The sequence below is a fragment of the Salvelinus fontinalis genome, chromosome 29, assembly GCF_029448725.1.
Source record: "Salvelinus fontinalis isolate EN_2023a chromosome 29, ASM2944872v1, whole genome shotgun sequence".
NCBI classification, from domain to species: domain Eukaryota; kingdom Metazoa; phylum Chordata; class Actinopteri; order Salmoniformes; family Salmonidae; genus Salvelinus; species Salvelinus fontinalis.
In genome coordinates, this window is record NC_074693.1 from 35,970,137 (window position 1) to 35,994,031 (window position 23,895).

At 46.0% G+C, this 23,895-nt stretch overlaps 1 protein-coding gene across 1 annotated transcript in view; it reads right to left on the reverse strand.

The window, feature by feature from the left end:
• The window catches only part of LOC129827927 (ribosome biogenesis protein SPATA5-like), a 120,291-nt gene that overhangs the window by 6,063 nt on the left and 90,333 nt on the right, over positions 1-23,895 (reverse strand). The window contains exon 16 of the mRNA XM_055889219.1: positions 13,838-14,002. Within this exon, the coding sequence (XP_055745194.1) occupies positions 13,838-14,002 (165 nt within the window). The remainder of the gene's footprint in view (positions 1-13,837; positions 14,003-23,895) is intronic.

Below are 23,895 nucleotides of genomic sequence, written 5' to 3' on the forward strand. Positions count from 1 at the left end.
TTGGATGTAATAAATGAGTCACTAATCACTTTAAACAATTCCACTTTATATAATGTTTACATACCCTACATTTCTCATATGTATATTCTGTACTCTATACCATCTACTGCATCTTGCCTGTGCCTTTCGGCCATCGCTCATCCATATATTTATATGTACATATTCTTATTCATTCCTTTAAACTTGTGTGTTTCCTAGCCACCGTGCTTCTACACCTGCATTGCTTGCTGTTTGGGGTTTTAGGCTGGGTTTCAGTACAGCACTTCGAGATATTAGCTGATGTACGAAGGGCTATATAAAATAAACTTGATTTGATTTGTGTATAAGGTAGTTGTTGTGAAATTGTTAGATTACTTGTTAGATATTACTGCATGGTCGGAACTAGAAGCACAAGCATTTCGCTACACTTGCATTAACATCTGCTAACCATGTGTATGTGACCAATAACATTTCATTTGATATATTTGATGGTGATAGGATGGTTTGGAATCTTAAGACAGGAAGGGGAGTTTTTGAGATGAGTATGTACAAGGAAGTATGTCGGTTGTGTAAGACAGGGCTAGCTCACTTGGCTAAGGCAGGTGCTAGGCAGATGTCAGGAAGTGAGCTATTTCTTTTGTTCAGGGCCAGCCGAACAACATGATTCAGACACTGTAAACAGCGTCCAGGACTAAATGTCTTAGAGGGTTTCCCATCATTCAAATAATTTAGCTTGTTGTCAATGGTGATGTGAAACAATGAAGGTTTGCAACACAGGCCACAATTAAGGAGGGAGAACGTTGAAATAGAAAGAGGGGGGAAGAGGGTGTGCGAGCGACTTCAACAATATGATTGAAGGAAGTTTCTATGCAACACGTACAAACACATGGACCCAAAAACACAAATTCAATTGTCTTCAATTTCTTTTCTTTTTTTACTTTGTTCCCGACATAGGGGACATGTTAAGGACCTCGTCTCAATCCCATTACTCAACAACAAATAATTTGGCTATTTACGCCGGTCGCCACCCCCCCCCCCCCCACTCCCCCTCCCCCCACCCAGTTCGACAAACCAACAGAGCTGCTAACAAGTATATACTGTAGCAATAGCAGCACACACTGACGTATTCATCTTTCTCATTTAGGAGGGGTCTCTATACGCTGCTGAACGCGGCAGTTTGTTTTTTTGCATGTGTGTTTACCATGCGCAATTTGAAAAGCCACAAAGGCAAACAGGGTGAGCAAAAAGCAGTTTGTTTGTAAACGTGAAGAAATTCCAGGCCCCGAGCCAACACAACCCCTTAAAGCTGGGCCCCCCGCCTTCAGAGAGAGGGCTTAAAAAAACTGCAAACGCTCAGCAATGAAATTTAGCCCAGGCTAAATTATGGATCGGGGGATTTTATTGCAATGCAGACTTTATTTTTCATTCCCTTCATAAATTATGTCAGCAATCACTTAAATATATGGAGGGACTATACTGATGCATTGCAGCAGCCATTCGCTGGAGATGTGGCGAGTACTTTGGATATCTGGCTGGCTGGCGGTGCAGTAACAGCCATCAAAGGCCACCTAGGACCAGGTCTATTTAGTAACATTTTCCAAAAACAGGTTACGACTACAAAAACTGTAAAGAGTACTCGATACACAGTAAGCCAATGCGTTAGTTTTAAATGTAGCCTATATACTGTATCTGTCCAATCACAAGTTGTTGTTCTTCTATTAGATCACAACCTAAATATACACGTTCTGTAACCATGACGTTAATAACCCTTTGTTAATATCACTTTCATGAAATCTGTTCCACACACACAGATATTTATTTCTGATGAAAGATCCTTTATATGGAGTAGTCGTGGCCTCACAACACACACCTTATATGCCACAACAAACACCTTATGAGTGTAACGCACTCATGCACATACACTCTTGGCAGCCATGTTTGAATACCAACCACAACGTACTTCTACTTAGGGAGGCTCTGGAACTCTCCACGTCAGTCAAAGTGGTGAAATAAGATGTCATTAGAGTGGCCTAGACCCCAGTGATCTAGACAGGACACTGGACAGGACACTGGACAGGACACTAGACAGGACACTAGACAGGACACTGGACAGGACACTGGACAGGACACTGGACAGGACACTAGACAGGACACTAGACAGGACACTAGACAGGACACTAGACAGGACACTGGACAGGACACTAGACAGGACACTGGACAGGACACTGGACAGGACACTAGACAGGACACTAGACAGGACACTAGACAGGACACTGGACAGGACACTAGACAGGACACTAGACAGGACACTAGACAGGACACTGGACAGGACACTGGACAGGACACTAGACAGGACACTAGACAGGACACTAGACAGGACACTGGACAGGACACTAGACAGGACACTGGACAGGACACTGGACAGGACACTGGACAGGACACTAGACAGGACACTAGACAGGACACTAGACAGGACACTAGACAGGACACTGGACAGGACACTGGACAGGACACTGGACAGGACACTAGACAGGACACTAGACAGGACACTAGACAGGACACTAGACAGGACACTGGACAGGACACTGGACAGGACACTAGACAGGACACTAGACAGGACACTAGACAGGACACTAGACAGGACACTAGAAAAGGGAAAAGACACACAACTGCCTGATTGAAGTCCGACCACATCCTTGTTTCCACTCGTTCAACTGCTTTTTTTTTGCTGCTCCCAAAACCCCTCTTGCGAATGATGCCTGTCGTGCGCGAAAATAAGGAAAATGCGATCCGAAGAAGTGATTACGCAGACGATTTACAATCTGTCATCATATTTCCCGACCGTAAGAGGCGAGATGGGGGAAAAAGCCCTCTGGTAGACCATAATGATACGTTGCTGCAGGTTGGTAGTCACATTTAGTTCGGTTCTTTGTTGGTCATTTAATTGGAAGGGGCAGGAAAAGCAATTTGGATCTCCGGCTTAAATGGCATAGGGCTAAGCATGGTCTTTTTAGCCCAGTGCAGGGAGGGCGGCCGGCCCTCAGTGCTGCTGTGAGGAGCTGTTTAACGCCATGACATCAGCTTTGGCACGCGCACGGGCATTTTTCCTTCAGGCTTGAGGCTTTTCTCATTTCCCTTGCTTGGAGTCAGACCGCCACAACACGAGCCCCAGATACTTCAGTGGCCTCTGGACATGCTCCTGCAACCGCTTCCCTCCTCCACTGGCTGTTGGCTGTGTGTGTGTTATGCCCATCCGATTCCCTGCCTTGTAATGGAAGTAACACCTGCCTAACACTCAATGCACACTTACAGACATTCAGACACACCCTTATGTACACACACACTACAGACTGTATTCATTGGGATTCTGTCGGTGTTCCTTTACATAGAAAATGTGGCCTCGCGGATTCTCATATTTGTCATGTGTCAGTTGTATGAAAAACTCTCTCTATTTCGTTTCATAACATTCAACAATATTTTTAGTTTCCATTCCAGTTTCAGTAAAACAAGTGTGCACAGAAATGTTTTCAGGATTGGATGAAGAAGCTAACTGGCAGCGCATACCAACGGGCTCAGGTCAAATCCACCTAGAATGCCGTCGCTACTTACTTCAACAAAGCCGCTCAGTTCCAGTATCAAAAAGCCTTAATTAGGGGCTGGTTTGGTGGCTACCTGCTCCTGCAGTATATCAACGAGGCCAGGCGGCGTGGTTACTATCAAGCCGTCCCTGTGTCCTTAGCAGCCTGGGTCCATTCCCCCCCACAAACAGCTCTGCATTACGCCAACACTTGCCCCAGCTCTCTTGCGATCGAACACACACACACACACACACACACACACACACACACACACACACACACACACACACACACACACACACACACACACACACACACACACACACACACACACACACACACACACACACACACACACACACACACACACACACACACACACACACACACAGCCAGTGATGTTATTGGCTCATGAAGAAGTTATTAGGCCAACGCCAAAAATATTGACTCCCCCTTTAAAAGAAAAATAGTCCCCACTGCATCCGACATTCGGAGAGGAAATGAAATAATATAGAAATCAAACAGCGTCACGCTCCGACCAGAAATAAAAAATTTAATTTTCCAAGAATTTCAAAGAGGAAGTGTCTGCAGTGACAGCAGGCTGCCAAGAGAAATAAGGCCTGACCACAACCCATGTGAAACCTACAGTATTTAAGATTACAAGGCAGGGGGGTGATGGGGGAGGATAGGGGAGAGGAGAGCGGTGGGGAGTGTGTGTGTTGGGGGGGTTATGGAGTTACGTGGGGGGGGGGGGGGGAGACGTGAATGGAAACATGCTGCACGACCATAGAGGAGAAGGAGAAGGGGTATGGCTTTTACGCATGCAGTGATTGAGTCAAGGGATTCCGATTCCATAGAAAACATGGCTGAAAAATGGGACGGGTGCTCGTTTCAAGACCACACAGCGTTAGGTTCTCTCTATCGCCGCCCCAGAATAACTTTCAAAGCAGGGGTGACTTGGCTGTTATGAAGTCCATCCCTAGATCATTACTACCACCATAACAACAATCACTCTAATCCAGAACCTATAAAACATCTGTCATAGCTAACCCATGATGTGGACCAATCAGTTGAGATTATGAAACTCTTTCAGAAGGGTCACCCCCATCCTCACCTCCACACTGTTTAGCAAAGGCCCGTGTGGAATAGCACCTGTGTCAAGGCTCTGGGACGAGACGGCCGTGGCGTGTAAGGGGGAAAACAGGGCCTCAATTTTAAGGGCATATTTGTCCTCGCTGGTTAATCAGGCGAATGAAAGCGGCACATTCTACCCAGCACTGGGAAGGAAGAGATGGCATATTTACTAAACATGCCCACACTGGAGCGACCTGGAGATCGCTCTCTATGGCTCTGTGTGTGTGTATTCTTGTGCACTACTCTGCCTATGAGTGTGTGTGTGTGTGTTTGTGTATGCGTGTGTGCTCACATGTTTACACAGTCCTGATCACACGGTAAGCAAAATTCACAACGTCCATGCCCATCCTCTACTCTAAAATTGCGTTAAATCGTATGGGTAACATGGTAGCCTCACAAGCCGTCTAATTACATTAAACGCTGCATAGATATCAGTATGGTAGGGCTGAGAAGGCATGATTCTTAGCCCCGCCTTGTCCCATCACCGCTGCTTCCTCTGATGAACTATGGTGGTGACGAACGCAAAGCTCCGTTGTTGACAGGCAGATAACAGTAGGAAAACAACATGTAAAGTCATATTTACGAGGTGATAGCTAAATATAAAGCTTTACATGACAGTTAAAAAGTTGCAAAAATAGACTCTGCTCCCTATCATACATGCTCCATTCTATGCCATAGCATATAAATTACAAGAAGGTTCAATAACCTGGAGGCAATCAGAGGTTACTGTAGCAAGACGATCACTGTATTGAATCCGATGCAGTAGGCTAATCTCTATTTTTGTTAGTATCACGTTGACATACAGCACATTATGCATGTATGTACAGTACCAATCAAACGTTTGGACACACCTACTCATTCAAGGGTTTTTCTTTATTTTTACTATTTTCTACATTGTAGAATAATAGTGAAGACATCAAAACTATGAAATAGCAAATATGGAATCACTTTTAACAAGGCACACCTGTTAATTGAAATGCATTCCAGGTGACTACCTCATGAAGCTGGTTGAGAGAATGCAAAGAGTTTGCAAAGCTGTCATCAAGGCACATAGCGGCTACGTTGAATAATCTCTGGATAACCAACCTCAAAGAATCTCTGGATGACCAACCTCTGGATGATCCACTGGAGTCATGGAAACCTTAATGTTGAGAGATGTTTGATATTGTGTCTAGGAGTAGGGGGAATGCGGCTATTCGGCCCTTGATAAAGACATTTGATCCCAATTGTTCTGGCCAGTACAGCTGAATAAGAGTATGGCTAAAAGGCATAGACATAAGGGTACAATTACATTTTGAATGGGAACATGTTGGCACCCAGAGACACAAACATTTTCAAAGCAATGGCTAAGTGGAACACCCTCCAAGTAAGAGTAAGACAACAGTATCACCAATATTCTCACAATCCCAATAGAGTAATTCCTCATGAAACCAGGTCAAGGAAAATACCATGATTTTAGGGAATTTCACAAAATGTAATGGCCCTTTGGAGGAAGGACTCTTGACATACACTGAGTGTATAAAACATTAAGGACACCTGCTCTTTCCATGACAGAGTGACCAGGTGAATCCAGGTGAAAGCTATGATCCCTTATTGATGTCACTTGTTAAATCCACTTCAATCAGTGTAGATGAAGGGGAGGCGACGGGTTAAAGCAGGATTTTTAAGGCAAAGGAGTGGCCAATCCACAGCCATTTGCGAGGTGTTAAACGAGAGACTGGCCTTCCTGTTGGGCTGCTCAGTGCAGCGTTTACCTACAGACACCTGACCTCTCGGCCTGTGTGGGCCTCTGAAACAGGCACACCTCCTCCCGACAGTGGCCTATGCGGCCTAAGGCCAGGGTAAGGAGAGGAAGATCCGGGGGACAACTCAATAAACTTTTTTTTACAGGTTCCTGGAGTTTCTATTGCTGAAGCGCTGGTCTTCTTTTTTCCTTCTTTTTTCTCTCTTTCTCAATCTCTCTCTCACTCACTGTAGTTTGCCTCCTCTCCCATCCAAAAGGCCCTAGGACTTTTTTTTTTTACTGGTTCCTTAATGCTGGAGGGGTAAACATCCTTCTCTATCCTTCCTGCTCTCCCTCCGCCCTTTCCCTCCCTCCTGCTTCTACACCCAAGCCAAGAGAAACATTACAATGAGTACACTTGAGTGGTTCATATTTCCCAGGAAAATTTTAATTTGTGCCACGCGTGTACTTGGACCTAGACCACAGCAAGGTCTTTATATATAAATGCAAAAAGGCAGAGCTGGAAGTCTTTCCTTTTCATACATCTCCCATTTTGACAGCCAGGACTCTGAAAGGCTGCTCACTTGAAAAGGTAAAAGATGACTTTATAACAAAAATTAGAGAGGTAAACAGCTATTCGTTCCAGAAACAATCTGACATACTTGCCTGGGTAGTAAACTGAATATTATATGCACATATTTTTTGGCAATCTCTTCCTGCTTCCTATGGTCGGAAAATGTCAAAATAATAGTGGTTCGCTGTGGCAAAATTATACTGTGCATTTAAAAGCTCACAGATTTACAAAACTCACCTATGTTTTGGCCTCGAACAAACGCAACATATGCATATTTTCTTGATCAACATTGTGATTTAATCTATCGATCTCTGATCAGCAGAGGCCAGACGTACACTTGCGTCATTGAGTCTTTACATTGAACCTTAATGCTATTAAAATAGCAACAGCTTTGTTGATGCATTCTTCTGGGTGTCCTTGATAATAAAACATCTTTGCAACAACAAATATGGGGTCATAAATCTTTGGCGGGGAACAGGGCAGAAGAACAACCACAACAGGTGTTAAGAGGAAGCCATTTATCTTCCTGCTTGGAAAACAAAATATATTATGGTGTTTTTTGTGGTTTTCTTTCTCCCCCTCCATAACATCAATGTTATTTCAAAGTCTTTCTACCTACAGATTGACAGAGTATACGAGGCATTTTGATATTTCGAAGCCATACATTGGTTTTGGATGGCTGGTAATGTTTAGCAATCTTTACCGTTTCCTCAAATAAATCTAAATCAAATGAAATCAAATGTTATTGGTCACACACACATGGTTAGCAGATGTTAATGCGAGTGTAGTGAAATGCTTGTGCTTCTAGGTCCGACCGTGCAGTAATATCTAACAAGTAATCTTACAATTTCACTTGTTGGCAGCAGCCACTCAATGTTAGTCATGGCTGTTTAACAGTCTGATGGCCTTGAGATAGAAGCTGTTTTTCAGTCTCTCGGTCCCAGCTTTGATGCACCTGTACTGACCTCGCCTTCTGGATGATAGCGGGTTGAACAGGCAGTGGCTCGGGTGGTTGTTGTCCTTGATGACCTTTTTGGCCTTCCTGTGACATCGGGTGGTGTAGTTGTCCTGAAGAGCAGTTTGCCCCCGGTGATGCGTTGTGCAGACCGCACTACTCTCTGGAGAGCCTTCCGGTTGTGGGCTCAGCAGTTGCCGTACCAGGCGGTGAAACAGCCCGACAGGATGCTCTCGATTGTGCATCTGTAAAGGTTTGTGAGTGTTTTTGGTGACAAACCAAATTTCTTCAGCCTCCTGAGGTTGAAGAGGCGGGGTTGCGCCTTCTTCACCACGCTGTCTGTGTGGGTTCACCATTTCAGTTTGTCCGTGATGTGTACGCCGAGAAACTTAAAACTTTCCATCTTCTCCACTACTGTCCCGTCGATGTGGATAGGGGGGTGCTCCCTCTGCTGTTTCCTGAAGTCCATGATCATCTCCTTTGCTTTGTTGACGTTGAGTGTGAGGTTATTTTCCTGACCCCACACTCCGAGGGCACTCACCTCCTCCCTGTAGGTCATCTCGTCGTTGTTGGTAATAAAGCCATCTGGGGGCGGCCCGTTTGGAGGGTACTATGGTGTTAAATGCCGAGCTGTAATCGATGAACAGCATTCTTACATATTCCTCTTGTCCAGATGGGTTAGGGCAGAGTGCAGTGTGATTGCGTCGTCTGTGGACCTATTGGGGCGGTAAGCAAATTGGAGTGGATCTAGGGTGTCAGGTAGGGTGGAGGTGATATGATCCTTGACTAGTCTCTCAAAGCACTTCATGATGATGGAAGTGAGTGCTACGGGACAATAGTCGTTTAGCTCAGTTACCTTAGCATTCTTGGGAACAGGAACAATGGTGGCCCTCTTGAAGCATGTGGGAACAGCAGTCTGGGATAGAGATAGGGATGCCGTCTGGGCCGGCAGCCTTGCGAGGGTTAACACATTTAATTGTTTTACTCACGTTGGCTGCGGTGAAGGAGAGCCCGTAGGTTTTGGTAGCGGGCCGTGTCAGTGGCACTGTACTGTCCTCAAAGCGAGCAAAGAAGTTGTTTAGTTTGTCTGGGAGCAAGACACCGGGGACCGCGACGGGGCTGGTTTTCCTTTTGTAATCCGTGATTGACTATAGACCCTGCCACATACATCTCGTGTCTGAGCCGTTGAATTATGACTCTACTTTGTCTCTATACTGACGCTTAGCTTGTTTGATTGCCTTGCCGAGGGAATAGCTACACTGTTTGTATTTGGACATGTTTCCGGTCGCCTTGCCATGATGAAAAGCAGTGGTCCGCGCTTTCAGTTTTGCGCAAATGCTGCCATCAATCCACGGTTTCTGGTTGGGGAATGTTTTAATTGTCACCATGGGTACAATATCACCGATGCACTTGCTAATAAACTCGCTCACCGAATCAGCATATACATCAATGTTGTTGTCTGAGGCTATCCGGAACATATCCCATGGAATCAGATTGGTCGGACCAGCGTTGAACAGACCCGAGCACGGGCGTTTCCTGTTTTAGTTTCTGTCTATAGGCTGGGAGCAACAAAATGGAGTCGTGGTCAGATTTGCCGAAAGGAGGGCGAGGGAGGGCTTTGTATGCATTGCGGAAGTTAGAGTGGCAATGATCCAGAATTTTGCCAGCCCGGGTCGCGCATTCGATATGCTGATAAAATTTAGGGATCCTTGTTTTCAGATTAGCCTTCTTAAAATCCCCAGCTACAATAAATGCACCCTCAGGATGTGTGGTTTCCAGTTTACATAGAGGCTAATGAAGTTCTTTCAGGACCGTTGACATTTCTGCTTGGGGGGGGGATGTACACGGCTGTGATTATAATCGAAAAGAATTCTCTTGGTAGATATTGCCGTCGGCATTTGATTGTCAGCAATTCTAGGTCAGGTGAACAAAAGGACTTGAGTTCCTGTAAGTTGGTTTGATCACACCACAAATCGTTATTCATAAAGCATACACCCCCGCCCTTCTTCTTACCGGAGAGATGTTTGTTTCTGTCGGTGCGATGAGTGAAGAAACCGGGTGGCTGTGCCGACTCTGATAACATGTCCTGAGTGAGCCATGTTTCCGTGAAACAGAGAATGTTACAATCTCTGATGTGTCTCTGGAAGGCAACCCTTGCTCGAATTTCGTCTACCTTGTTTTCAAGAGACTGGACATTGGCGAGTAGTATACTCTGCCCCTTCTGCGGCGCCGTTGTTTTGGGTCGCCTACTGGGATCCGATCCATTGTCCTGGGTAGTGATCCAAACAGAGGTCCGCTTCGGAACAGTCGTATTCCTGATCGTAATGTTGGTAAGTTGACTTTGCTCTTATATCCAATAGTTCTTCCCGGCTGTATATATTAAGACTTAAGATTTCCTGGGGTAACAGTGTAAGAAATAATACATCGGCGCCATTCTGATGTCGGCGCCATCAGAACGTCCATTTTTGACAGCAGGGGATTTCGTGGATAAATTACCTTCTGTAAACAGTTAAACTATGAAATGTGGATCCACCTAATCAACCACAATGTCCCCACAGTACGCCTATATGATGTCCCCACAATGTCCCCATACTGGGCCTATATGATGTCCCCACAATGTCCACATACTGGGCCTATATGATGTCCCCACAATGTCCCCATACTGGGCCTGTATGATGTCCCCACAATGTCTCCATACTGGGCCTATATGATGTCCCCACAATGTCTCCATACTGGGCCTATATGATGTCCCCACAATGTCTCCATACTGGGCCTATATGATGTCCCCACAATGTCTCCATACTGGGCCTGTATGATGTCCCCACAATGTCTCCATACTGGGCCTATATGATGTCCCCACAATGTCTCCATACTGGGCCTGTATGATGTCCCCACAATGTCTCCATACTGGGCCTATATGATGTCCCCACAATGTCTCCATACTGGGCCTATATGATGTCCCCACAATGTCTCCATACTGGGCCTATATGATGTCCCCACAATGTCTCCATACTGGGCCTGTATGATGTCCCCACAATGTCCCCATACTGGGCATGTATGATGTTCACACAATGTCTCCATACTGGGCCTATATGATGTCCCCACAATGTCCACATACTGGGCCTATATGATGTCCCCACAATGTACCTCTGCCCATTTATGAGTAAACCAAGGTCACAGAGTCCTCCGGAAAACTGATAGCCCCTTATTGACATGCGTCCTCTCCGTGACACCCGTGCAATCTTCCGCAGGCTAACTGGGGAAACAATGCTGACTCCTAGTAAAGAAGCGTCCTCTATCAAAGCTAAATGAGCCAACAGGTCTCCACCAGGCTGAAGGAGCTGGCCTCTCTCTGACTCGGGACATGTGATGGAGTACATAAATCCTCGGGTTCTTCCTGTCAGGGCTTGATCATAAAAAATAGAAGAAGAAACGCGTCACCGTTCCCTCCGGACTAGCAGCAATCCCTCTTTATGACAACACAATGCAATTACAGTATCGAATGTTACTTTGTTGGACGGCTGAAGGCGGATGGTGAAGGCAAGAGCAGTGCTGATGGACGGGTATGGTGGTGGGGGGTAGTGGGGTGTAAACTTGGGGAAAACAGATGTCACTCTGGGCAGGAACCTGCCGGGTGGAAGACGTGATTTTAACAAGGCTTCTGGCTCGGAGCTGACATGACAACAACTGCCAGTCTTGTCACTCTACCAGTCCATTCAACCTAACCCTATAAGAAACACAAAATTAGGCAACACTTCTCATTAATGACACGGTTGCAACTTTATGTGAAGTGGAAGCCAAAATCATATTCTCTCCTCACAAAGTCCGATAACTAACGCAAGACTCAATGCTTAGTAATGTCCTTGCTCATTCTCTTAAGAGTTCCTAGTACTTCAGTTGGCAGAGAGAGGAGAGAGAGGGAGAAGGCTGTGTGTGAGCGAGAGAAATATGACTCGGCAAACCGGCCTCCAATTTCAATAAGAGCCCGGACGATTTACAAGGGCCCCTCATCGAGCTTGTTCCCCTGAAGCGTGGGCTTGATACACGACCGATGCCCATCCGCCATGGCACGCATCACCGCCCTCTGCAGAAATCCCGCCGTGCCAAGACAAATACGCCCGCTCAGTAGCATTTCAAACAGATGCATAGCACCACGGCAGACTTTTATGACCTGCCATGCCAGGAGTATTCACGTTCACATACCCTCAGGAGAGCTATAGTATATTTAGTTTAGACAAGATGCCTATAAGCACTCCATTCCACCTATATATCCCACCTTACAGCCACCAAAAGACACTGGACCACAAGAGCTACTTATTTTACAAGCCGTTTCATCGAATTACTACATCTAACGATTTGCTATATTACAGTTTGTTCATGTTATTTATCTTATTAAGTTAGAGCATTGAGGAGCATGGAAATGGCTTCCAAATGTCCCCTGACATACAAAGGTACTACAAAAGCGCTGGCAACAATAAAGTGTGTAACAGCTCACAGACCATTGACTTTAAGCTTGTGCATGTTGTGCGAAGCAGCACATACTTCTGTGGGGGGGGGGTTGTGGGCTACCGAGAGTGAACCTGCAAACAGAGATAGCAAACTTTCCACTGGGAGCTGAAAGCTCTATCCCAAACACCCCGATGTAAAATGCAACACCTGATACCAAGGGATCGGTTTCTAGCACATACCTTCTCCAGGTGCCTGCTCTAAGCTGCTTTTGGGTGGGGGAACTATGGAGGGAAGGAGGGTGGGGGTACATGTTTTCAACAGATCTCTACAAATCCCTAAAAGGTAATGCAAGAGAAGCAAATTCCTCGACAGCTGTGTTCCTCTGATCAGATCTCCAGGAGAATACCCAGAGAAAAAGTTAGTGGCCAAAAGGTCCTAGACACAGAATTGACAAATCCTCTTCATAATACCCATGTGGCCGGCCTTGCAACCACATTTTGATCGACTGTAACATTTTGGACAACCGGAGCTGATTTTATAGCCACTGACGGATGTGTCATCATTAAACCACAAAAAGCATGAAAAACATCTTGACAGGTAGGGCTTGTCAGGGCTTCAACGGCACCGCACTGTTTCTCTGTCAAGACAACGTGATTCACACCCCAGCCCAAGGAGACAAGTCTGTCACACAATGGAGTGTTTGTGTGCTCGCTGCGAGTCCGCCAGCTGTGAGATCACGAGGGCCTTGACACAGCACAGACATAAAACAGACAGTGGAAGGCGAACAACATCTCCTTGCGAACGCTGGCCACCTCTCACTTATTTCCTGTAATCGTTAAAAGGTAGGCTTAAAACAATAACAATGAGGAGAGAGAGAGTCCTTCACCTCAATATTTTTTCCCCCACGTTGAACTTGACTTTACGGTCTCCGTGTTGAGTGTGCCACGACAGGGTTGGGTTTGTCTTAGCCGATTTTTATTTGACAGTCCGGCTCTTGCCAGGGTGGCCAACCATGAATCAGGTAGCATGCCTTCGATAAATCTCACTTGAAGGAATTGATTCAAACCTGGACTAAAATCCTCGATCATTTGTCCAATAGAAAACAAGTTGCCGCCATTCATGACTAAATGGTAGAATTGTTCCTGGACTTGTCCTTTATATTTGTTATAAAAATACGTACTGGCACTAGTGCTGATATTCTTACATTCAATATCACATTCTCAATACTAATCACAATGGGTGAAATCCTAACTTGAAATCTGCATATGTGTAACTTGGATATTCACGTAAACTACGCATTGATGTCAATGGGAGATTAGCCCCAGAATTGTTATTACATTACAATGTGTATTACATCCTGCATCTTCTATGTATTCTACCATAAAATTACTATTACAGAGTACGTGTTGTTTATTTGCAACCATAATCAGTACTGTTTGTCTCACCTCTGCTCCGGAGTACTTTTCCGTTCGGGTCACCAGGTCATCCAGACACATGTCCTGGTCCACTGGCATGCTGCGGAGCTGCAGCGTGAAGATTTCCCGTCGCGTGGGGCCGTCCGGTAGAGGGACGTACACTATCCGGTCCAGTCGACCCGGACGCATCAGGGCCTAGGCAACAGAAGTGAGGGAAATGAGCTGTTAGTCATGTGTGTGAGATTGTCTCTGCTGCTGGGTGACAAACATCCCTTTGAGGATGGAGTCTTCATCAATCAATCAATCAATCAATAAATACATCTTTCCACCTATCCTTCTCTCTTACTCCCTCCATCCATCTCTCTTGTTAGGAACCTGAGACTAGAAGAATTCCATGCACTGATTGCAGGTGTGGTAAACTTGCCCTGAAGCAAGGCCTGATTTGCACAATTTACCTCAGTTCATATCAAGCGTGAAGATTATTATTCCAAATGGAGGCCATGTGCAGTCTCAGGAGGACCATATTCAATCAAAGTCCACACCATACGCTGGTTTCCAAGGTACAGAAAAACAACACTGGATGAAAAAAATGCACATTTGAACTATTGTTTACCATGTGAAACAGAAGAAAGAAAATCGCAACTGAATATTAGTTCTAACACGTTGTCTTGCAGTAGAGGTAAGAATACTGTTTTGGTTTATCTCTGAGAAAGAAAAGATGAAGGGAACTATTCTGAACTAGTTTGTTAGGAAGGCATTTAGTCCTTCAATATTGACTGAAGGCCGTCATTGCTCTTGGAAAGGAAGTCAACATGGCTAAACACAGCAGGATCATCAGTCGCAGGGGCAAACAGAATAACTTCCCTCCCCACAACCTAGTGCACGGGTGGGTGGGGAACTAGATTTAGCCGCGGGTCGACTTTTGTTTGGAGCGAATAGTCGGCGCTGGAAAATCATTTGTACACTGCAAATTGACCACCACTAATCCTAAACAGAGATTGTATTTGAAAATAACAAACATTTCATATCTTGATTACATTGTGACACGAAACTCAAAGCTAAATTCCAATTATTTTACCAAAAACTAAAATCCGAAAAAAATGAATATATAAAAAATATGTTGCCGACCCCTGGCCTAGTGCATCCCAACGACCCAAAAATATCCCTCCAACCACTGCGGTCTCTCTTCCCTGATGGCATAGAGGGACAGCTGGCTGCTCAGCACAGACAGACAGACGGACCTGCAGAGGTGGAAGTAATGTCTGTGCCTCTGGTGAGCAGTGGCCTAGCCCACCGCCTTTCAACTTGTTGTTTACATCCTCGTCACATCCCCTGCTATAACCTTCTGGATATACAAAGGACTTTCAAGCCCAGAGACTTCCTTCCTATATGTACATATTTAAAATCTGTCTGCGCTTCCCTGTGCGGAACGTTTGCAAATGGGGGGAAAAAATTGACGTAACCATAACAGTCTGGCTAACAAATTAACGATGTATCACGAGAGGATCATTTTTTTGTTGTCCAGATTCCTCCACTTGGATCCGCCCTGCTATGCGCTAACAACATGAATAGGAGGACAACAATGTCACTGTGATTAGGATGGGGGAGATGAATAGGCCCCAGGGCCACTGCCAAAGGAAAATAATAAAGGTCCATGCTGGCTAGGGGACAAAGTAGCTTGACAACGTGTGTCTGGAACAAAAACACGTGAGGCTCTCTCTTCTTTGTCATCTCTCTTCCCACGAGGGGGACAGAGGGGGGGCCTGTGGTTGATTGTCGCCAAAGTGCGTACTCCGCTCCACTGTGGACGTGCCAGGGACACTTCCGGAGTTGCTCTCCCTGGAAGTATGTTGCGGCCGCATGCCAGCGCAAACTTGCCGACCCCTCACACACACAGGCAGACAGACACACAACCTACAGGGCCTCCACAATACAACTACCCTAACAGGGCACACCGGGAAGAACTGAGTGTTAAGATGATCTAGCTCAACATGCTAAATCCATTTACGTTTGTTAACCCTAGATGTTGCTTGCAACAGATTATCGGGGTATTTCCTACAAGCAAAGTTGCACGCTTTCTCTACCATAAAAACACACACATTCACACGTGTACAAAAAGCTACACATGCACACTCCCAACTATCCAGGTGCTCACACAAACAGACCAACTCTGGGCTGTTGAGACTGCTAAACTCATTTGACTTCCCTGGAGGCAAAGGTCTTTTCTCGGGTCCTCTCAGGAAGAGCATGGGCCCATCCATCACTTAACAAGATACACTTCCTGTTTTCAAGGATCCGGGGGGGTGGTGCAGGACCCCAAAAGAAAAATACTTGGCATGTCGGGCAAGCGTTGACGGGCTCTTTCGTAACGCCATCCTTCCACCTGAAGCCTTGGCTTGACAGCAGAAAGACCGTGATGGAGGGGGGACGAGGGGGGAGAGAGACAGAGAAGTATACAGACAGCTGGAGCAGAGGACACTGACAAAACCCACTATAACCTCATGCTAACAACTCTCAGACGTCACAGAGAAGAAACACTGCAGTTATTGGTGAATAAGGTACCTATATTCAAAGTATGAGGTTATCACAGTAGCCCATATTCTTCTCTGAGTTAACTATTAAGAGAAATAGTCACACTGATCATGAACCTCTGCATCTCAACATGCTGACATCGAATGGGAACTTTCCACCAGGTACTTAGAAAAAAAGTACTTCAAAATACTTTCCAATCGCAGAAAAAAAGTCAGGATACAGTATAGTGGCTTCAGTCCGCCTGATCAAAACAGGGAGAAAAAAAAGCCTCGCTCGCTCTCTGCCAGCCAAGTTTCACTGCCGATAACAACAGTAATCATTCCAGAGATTGCAATCCTCCTCTAGAAGTGAATACGCTGTAACGACAGATGACTTCCTATCTCTGAAGGCCACTACCTCTCTATAACCGGTGAAAAATGCTGGGAATCCAAGCCTCTGAACATTTCCAGTCAAAAGTTGGGACACACCTACTCTTTCAAGGGTTTTTCTTATTATTATTATTTTTTACTATTTTCTGCATTGTAGAATAATAGTGAAGACATCAAAACTATGAAATAACACATATGGAATCATGTAGTAACCAAAAAAGTGTTGAACAAATGCACTGAACCTTTCCAAATCATGTCCAATAAATTGAATTTACGACTGGTGAAGTCCGAGTTGTAGAAACAGCTCAAGGATGATCAATGGAAACAGGATGCACCTGAGCTCAATTTCGAGTCTCAAAGCAAAGGGTCTGAATAATTACGTAACTAATGTATTTTCGTTTATTTTATTTTTTATAAATGTGCAAAAATCTCAAAGATCGCTTTGTCATTATGGGGTACTGTGTGTAGATTGATGAGGATTTAAAAAAATGTAATACATTTTTGAATAAGGCTTTAATGTAACAAAATTTGGAAAAAGTAAAGGGGTCTGAATACTTTCCGAATGCACTGTATGTGGTTCAGTAGGCCTACAGTATATGTGGTTCGGTAGGCTTATATGTGGTTCAGTAGGCCTATATGTGGTTCAGTAGACCTACAGTATATGTGGTTCAGTAGGCTTATATGTGGTTAGGCCTATATGTGGTTCAGTAGACCTATATGTGGTTCAGTAGGCCTATATGTGTTTCAGTAGGCCTATATGTGGTTCAGTAGGCCTATATGTGGTTCAGTAGGGTTATATGTGGTTCAGTAGGCCTATATGTGGTTCAGTAGGCCTATATGTGGTTCAGTAGACCTATATGTGGTTCAGTAGACCTATATGTGGTTCAGTAGACCTATATGTGGTTCAGTAGGCCTATATGTGGTTCAGTAGGCCTATATGTGGTTCAGTAGGGTTATATGTGGTTCAGTAGACCTATATGTGGTTCAGTAGACCTATATGTGGTTCAGTAGACCTATATGTGGTTCAGTAGGGTTATATGTGGTTCAGTAGGGTTATATGTGGTCCAATGCAGGAATCAAACTCACAATCCTGGTGTTACCATGCATCATGCTTCAATCAACTGAGCCGTCAAATCCACATACAGAATCCTTTTTTCATGCCACATCCTTTTTTTATGCTCGATTGTTATCTTCTTCTTTGAAAGGGACATTTCCCAACGCTGGTTGGCTGGGAGTATGGCTGGCTGAGACATTAGTTGAGTCTGTTCCCTGCCCCAAAGGCATCCGCTCTATGTGGTTTCCTAAACCTGTCAGTCTGCAATCCGCAGAGGCCCCGGTGACTCACTCACTTCCACGGTGGAGATACATGGGCCACCCTGCAACTATGCTGGCTGGCGACACTACAGAGATAAAGTGGGACCACAACAATGCACACGTGCAGCTGGTCCACACCATCAGACCAGGGGGGTGCATAGGAGATGGTGTCTTCAGGGAGGGCAGGGGACAGGAGTGGGGGGCAGGCAGTAGGAGTTGGTGCCACCCAATAACATTGTGGAGAGGGTTAGAAAAAAGAGAGAGGCAGAGGAAGGGAGAAGCAACCGAGAATTGGGATCAGATCAAAATATTAGAGGCTTTCAGTCTGATTTTGCCCTTGAGTCAAACTTGCTTAGGTCAGGCGACGCCACGATGTCCAAGAAGTGATTACTCCGGTACCTGTCAAACCCTTATGGCACCTGCTGCCCCAATCACAGTCTGTTGCAGAATGTTTACATCTAGCCATTGTGATTAGATCTTGCAGGACCAGAACCACAGGACGCATTGGTTCACAGCTGACCACAAACACCTGTCATGTTCCTTGGTCTGTCTTAGAGTGTTTGGGAATTAACGGAAGCACCACGTTAACATAGGCCCCTCTTTTAGCAGGTGTGTGTGTGTGTGTATGTGACAGGTGGGGTTCACTGTCACATACCGGGTGCGGACCAGGTGAGAGGGTGGGCTGGTAGGATGGTAGCAGCTGCATCCCACTGTTATGGGGATGCCTCCTAGGGGGGGACGGGGCAGGTCCGAGCTAACACGGCCACAGCTGCTGGGTGTGTAGTTAAATTGCCAGGCTCTAAACAACCCCCTGAGCACCTCACACCTCTTGCAACACTCACACAAAATGGCCGCTGTCAAAAAGTGTCTACATTTATTTGGAGAGGACACAAAAATAGCCAAAACAAACGTTAAACACAGAAATAAAGGGACATGTGGGTTAAGTGGGAGTGGGGGACTGAGCCACCAAAAAAAAGGGGAAGAAAAGGAGAGGAAATTAGGCTGAGCCCCGTTGAAATGTCAGGTCACTGGAGCCCGGAATAAAATAGCAGTAAAGCGGCTGCCATAAAATACATGTATGTTTGCTTACCAGAGAGGTGTATCCTGTGAGCTGTCCTGTCCACAGTTCACAGTATAATTATAAGGGTATTGCGTTAGGTGTAAACTATCAATGTCTGGTTTCCATAATCCATCAGAACCCATAAAGTGGCCTGGTTTGACGTGGTGGCCCAAGCGCCGGCCAACTCGTTACCAGCGCCTCCCCTCTCAAAATGTCAGAAATATTTATCTTGTCTTTCACTACTCTGCCTTGCTTCTTTCTCTGTTCACCCGCCTCTCCCTCTCTCTCTCGGTCTTGTCAAACATAAATGCTTTCAGTGCTCCCCCCCTCAAAACTGTCGCCCTTTTTACAGTACCAGCCTCCTTCTGGGGGGTATGGGGGATGACGGACGAAAGCAAGGGCTTCCGAATTTCATTTAACAAGCAAAAGTCCAGTGACAACAAACAGAGCGGATCTGAGGGTGCTGGGAACAGGGGGCGAAGGAAATGTCTTCACAGCTGAGAATAGTTACAGTCCCCCCCCTGTGGCTCCCCCCTCATGATAACCAAACATAAAAAAGACATTTAGTACAAGTGCTGCAGGTTGCACTTCACCATCCTCTCAGCCACAGACCCCCCCGTGGAAACGTACCCCCGCCTCCCCTTTACAAGTTCTAATTAGAGGGTTGACAGTCCCCTATGGTGTGTGCAGAACTGCCACTCCAGCCAGACCTGTCACATAACCCTGCAGACAGACGGACACAACCACAGATTTATTTTCCTCCATCTCCCCCTTTTGGTACATTCAAGGTCCTCATAACTTCTGTCACACTGCGATGTCCCGTTGTATGCCTCAGCTTGTGTGTGGGTTGGGGGGGGGGGGGGGGGGGGGGGGGGTGTAAGTGGGGGAGTCTTCGGGGAGAAATCAAACAACTATTCATAAAACTGACTGCTGAAAGTACAGTACAGCGCTGACTGTTTTTGAGATATGCAAATAACGTGGAAAAGCTCTCAAACCGAAGTACAGAAAATCTGACTGTCAAGATTTCAAGTTTTACGTTTTTATGGTCACATGCACAACTACAGTGAAATGCCTTTCTTGCTGGCTCTTTCCCAACAATGCAGTAATAAAGAAATAAAAAATGAAACATGAGAAATAAAAATAAGAAGAACACGAGAAAGTAAGTAAGCTATATACTGGGTCAGCGCAAATACCGTGTTTACAATGTGCATGGACACTGGAGTGGGAGGGTTAGATATCGTTTGGCATGGCAAACTCAACAAAATATAACTACGCACACGAGGTTCCAAATGCCAAGCGGAGTCAAGAGCTGCATGAGGGGTAAAGATCTAACGAGGGGGAGAGGCGAGAGGGGTGGCCACCCCGCCAAGACTGCTAATAGGGCATGGGAAGAAGGAGGAAGTGCTGTTGTGGGGGACAGGAGGGACGTGGACCGGGCCTGGGTACAGGGGTGGGGGGGGTGCTCCCCCTTCCCCTCCAGCCAGACTGCAGGTGCCAGCCCACCTCAGCGTCCCCGCCAGGCTCTCATTAAGCCCGGTGCCATTCAGCTGGCTCCTAACACGCAACCCTGAGCGCATTGTGTTTCTCCGGCGGCCCTTGTCCTCCTCCTCCTTCTCTCAGCCATGTAGGAGTGATGGAAAAAGAGGACTTTTAAGAGTAGGAGTTCAAGGGGTTTTCTTTTTCTTCATTTGGTGTTTTAATATGGAGGCTTCAGGTGTGATGTAGTCTTGGTGGCTATCACCTTGGTTTGCATTTGTGTTGTGTCTTTTACACCAGCACTCCCTCGTGCTCCCAGACGCCATTATCGTCACAGTCATCACCGGCATCAGACACAGGTCAGCCTGCTGGCAGGGTGCTGAAAGAATCACCTCAGCTTCCTGAATACACGCACACACTCAATAGTTTCGAAAACATACCTGTGAAACACATACAGCCTCAAGCTTGCACACACACACACACACACAGGCATGCACTTGCAACACACGCGCTCTCACTCACATCGAGACCTACTTACGTGCATACACACAGAGAGACAAACATAAACACACACATTGCTGAGTGACGAGGCTGACTCAGTCGGATCAGTTTCCACTTCCGTGAAATATAAACATTAGCTTGTTTACCCTTTACCCCAGTGGTATTCAAACTTTTTCAGCAGGGACCCCATTTTTTCTGCACTCATTTCTGGGGAACCGATTTTTTTAGCAAGACTTTCTCGCGACCCCACCCCAAATCTAATGACACAACCTTAAAATTGGTTAATTTAGATTTTTACATTTAACAAATAACATTGAATTAATTATATTTTCATCTCTTATCAAATTAAAAGAAACCATTTAATATATTTACTCCATAAACCGTATCTTTGCTAAAAAACGATTGTAAATTGTCCCACACAATAATCTGTACTCTTCATTTTTTGTTTCTTAAAAAAAAAAAACGTAAAAAAACATGTATTTTATTTTGGTGACTCCTCTGCAGTTCCCCCACGACCCCACCAGGGGTCATGACCCCGACTTTGAATACCACTGCTTTATCCCAAGCTGAGACTATGGTGAGAGAGTCGTGTGTGTGTGTGTGTTGTGTGTTGTGTGTGTGTGTGAGATAAAGTGCGAGAGAGAGAGATGACATAAAGAGTACTCTTTCTCCCACTCCATAATCCTTCCATCCTGTCCCCTTCCTTTGGTCTGGCAGGAGTCCATGAGCACCAATTGAGTCTGCCAGGCAAGGACAGGGGTGGACGGAGGGACAGGGGGAGCATCCAAAGGGGTGGGTACCTGTGGATGTAGGAGGCAGAAGGGGGTGGGTGGGGCAAGTAGACCGGGAAACCCTGTCAACAGGCTTAATTAAGAAAAAAAATATCTGGGCTATATCTAGCTCTCAAAATAGCAATTAGCTGCCCCAGTGTTTGAACATCCAGAAAAAGAGAGGGAGTGAGAGAATGAAAGAGATTAAAAAATCCCCCTGCATGTGAAGACCTGTGTCGGATTTCGAGGTAGACAAGGTCATCTTCTCCCTGTTTTCAATGGCTCGGCCCCGTAATCAGACCCTGCGCGAGGGCGACAAACCTGTTTTTGTCACAACGGAGTGCCCACTTGGTTTACATGCCCATTGTGTACACAACACCTCTGCTCTTCTCCTGCCCTCCCCAAACACACCCCACCCCCAACCTCCATCTTCCACCTGAACAGACGCCTGACACTTACCTGTCTAGCTATTCCTCCACCACACACCATCCCACCCCATGCCACCAACCAGAGAACCTGCCCCCCTTTCCAAAGCCGCGCAATATCATTGGCAGAGTTTTGCTCCGTACATCCGTACAACGCTCAGTATGTTTGTAATTGTGTACCCTATCATTCCGGCTGGTAATCCCTACCAGCTGCCTCCCTCCCTCCCCCGTTTTTCCTGGCCCACTCCAACCCTCCCTCCCCCCGTACTGCAGAAACACTGAAGCTCCACTCCAAGTGTGTTCAACGGGCCCCGGTGGATACACCCTGTTGACAGTGCCAAGCCTTTTATGCACTGAAAACACAGTATTCCCTTTCAGCCACAGAGAGGATGGGGGGGGGGGGAATCAAGGACAGCACCTTGACAGACTCCAAACTTCAAAATCTCTTTCCTCATATCTTCAAGTAGAGAGCAAGAAGGAGAGAGTGAATTGAGAAAGAGAAGCACAACAAAAAAATGTACGCACAAAAGAGTGCATAATTAGGACAGGATATGGTAGGAGAGGGAGCTCTGGGGTAAAAAGAAAAAGAGAAGCAGGCTGGCTGGGGTCGCTTTCCCAGAAAGCCAAGCTGCGATACCCGACCCGTTTGAATGGAAACCAGATAATCTGTTAACACAAGGAATGGCCCAGATCCTGCCTGCAGACTGACATGGATAGGTTGGTTCCTGTTCCAATCCGCTGCGGTAGCAGTGTGTGCTTGCAGTGTTGCCGGGGCAACCGGGTGTTCCGGCCAAACTCTTCTCCCCACAGATGGGAGGGCAGGAGGCGTAAAACAACAGGTGGAACTTCCAGACAGGCACAGTAGGGGCACCTCACAAACCCAACACTGTGGCGGTGGGGCAAAACATACAGCAGGCGGAATAAGTTGAAGACCCTATCCAGCACAGTGCCTTGCTATACTAGCCATGTTACTCCTGTACTCATATCAAGTACGGAGTACCCAAATTAATATCAATAAAGGTACAATTTAGAACTTCTTTCAGCTATTTTTCACTGTGCTAAGCTCCATTGCTGTTATTTTGTACAAAATAATGTTGGTTAAAGTTGTTCAAGCCTGCGACCGACTGTTCATGCATTCAGCTCCCCAACCCTTCCACATACTGACACGTTAACTGAAAAGACAACACCAATCGTAGAGTAGTAGGTTTGTCGATTTGCCTCCAGTGTGCGAGGATTAGCATCCGAATGTCATGGCACTATAAGGATCAAGTTTGGTTGGCATCCATTGAGCGGCCCATGGTACCATAAAGCTATTATTTACAATGGCCTTAACAACTATATAGGTTCCGGCTGAGGTTAACAGGAGGCCATGCCACTAAATCAAGCTGTGCAAAGGTAGCTATTTCAGCCTGTTTCTCCCAACCACATTCATATTTTGTGACTCAGGGCCGGCCCGCCCATTAGGCACGATTAGGCAGCCGCCCAGAGCTAAACTGACCAAGACGCACCTCCAACAACAATGAAAACTTCTCTCACCCAGTGGTATATGGGCTATAAAGTTGAGCGCTGATGCCACCCCATGATAAGAAGTGCCCACTTTGCCAAAGGCAGGGGCGCAAAATATGCATCTCATCCATTCCCA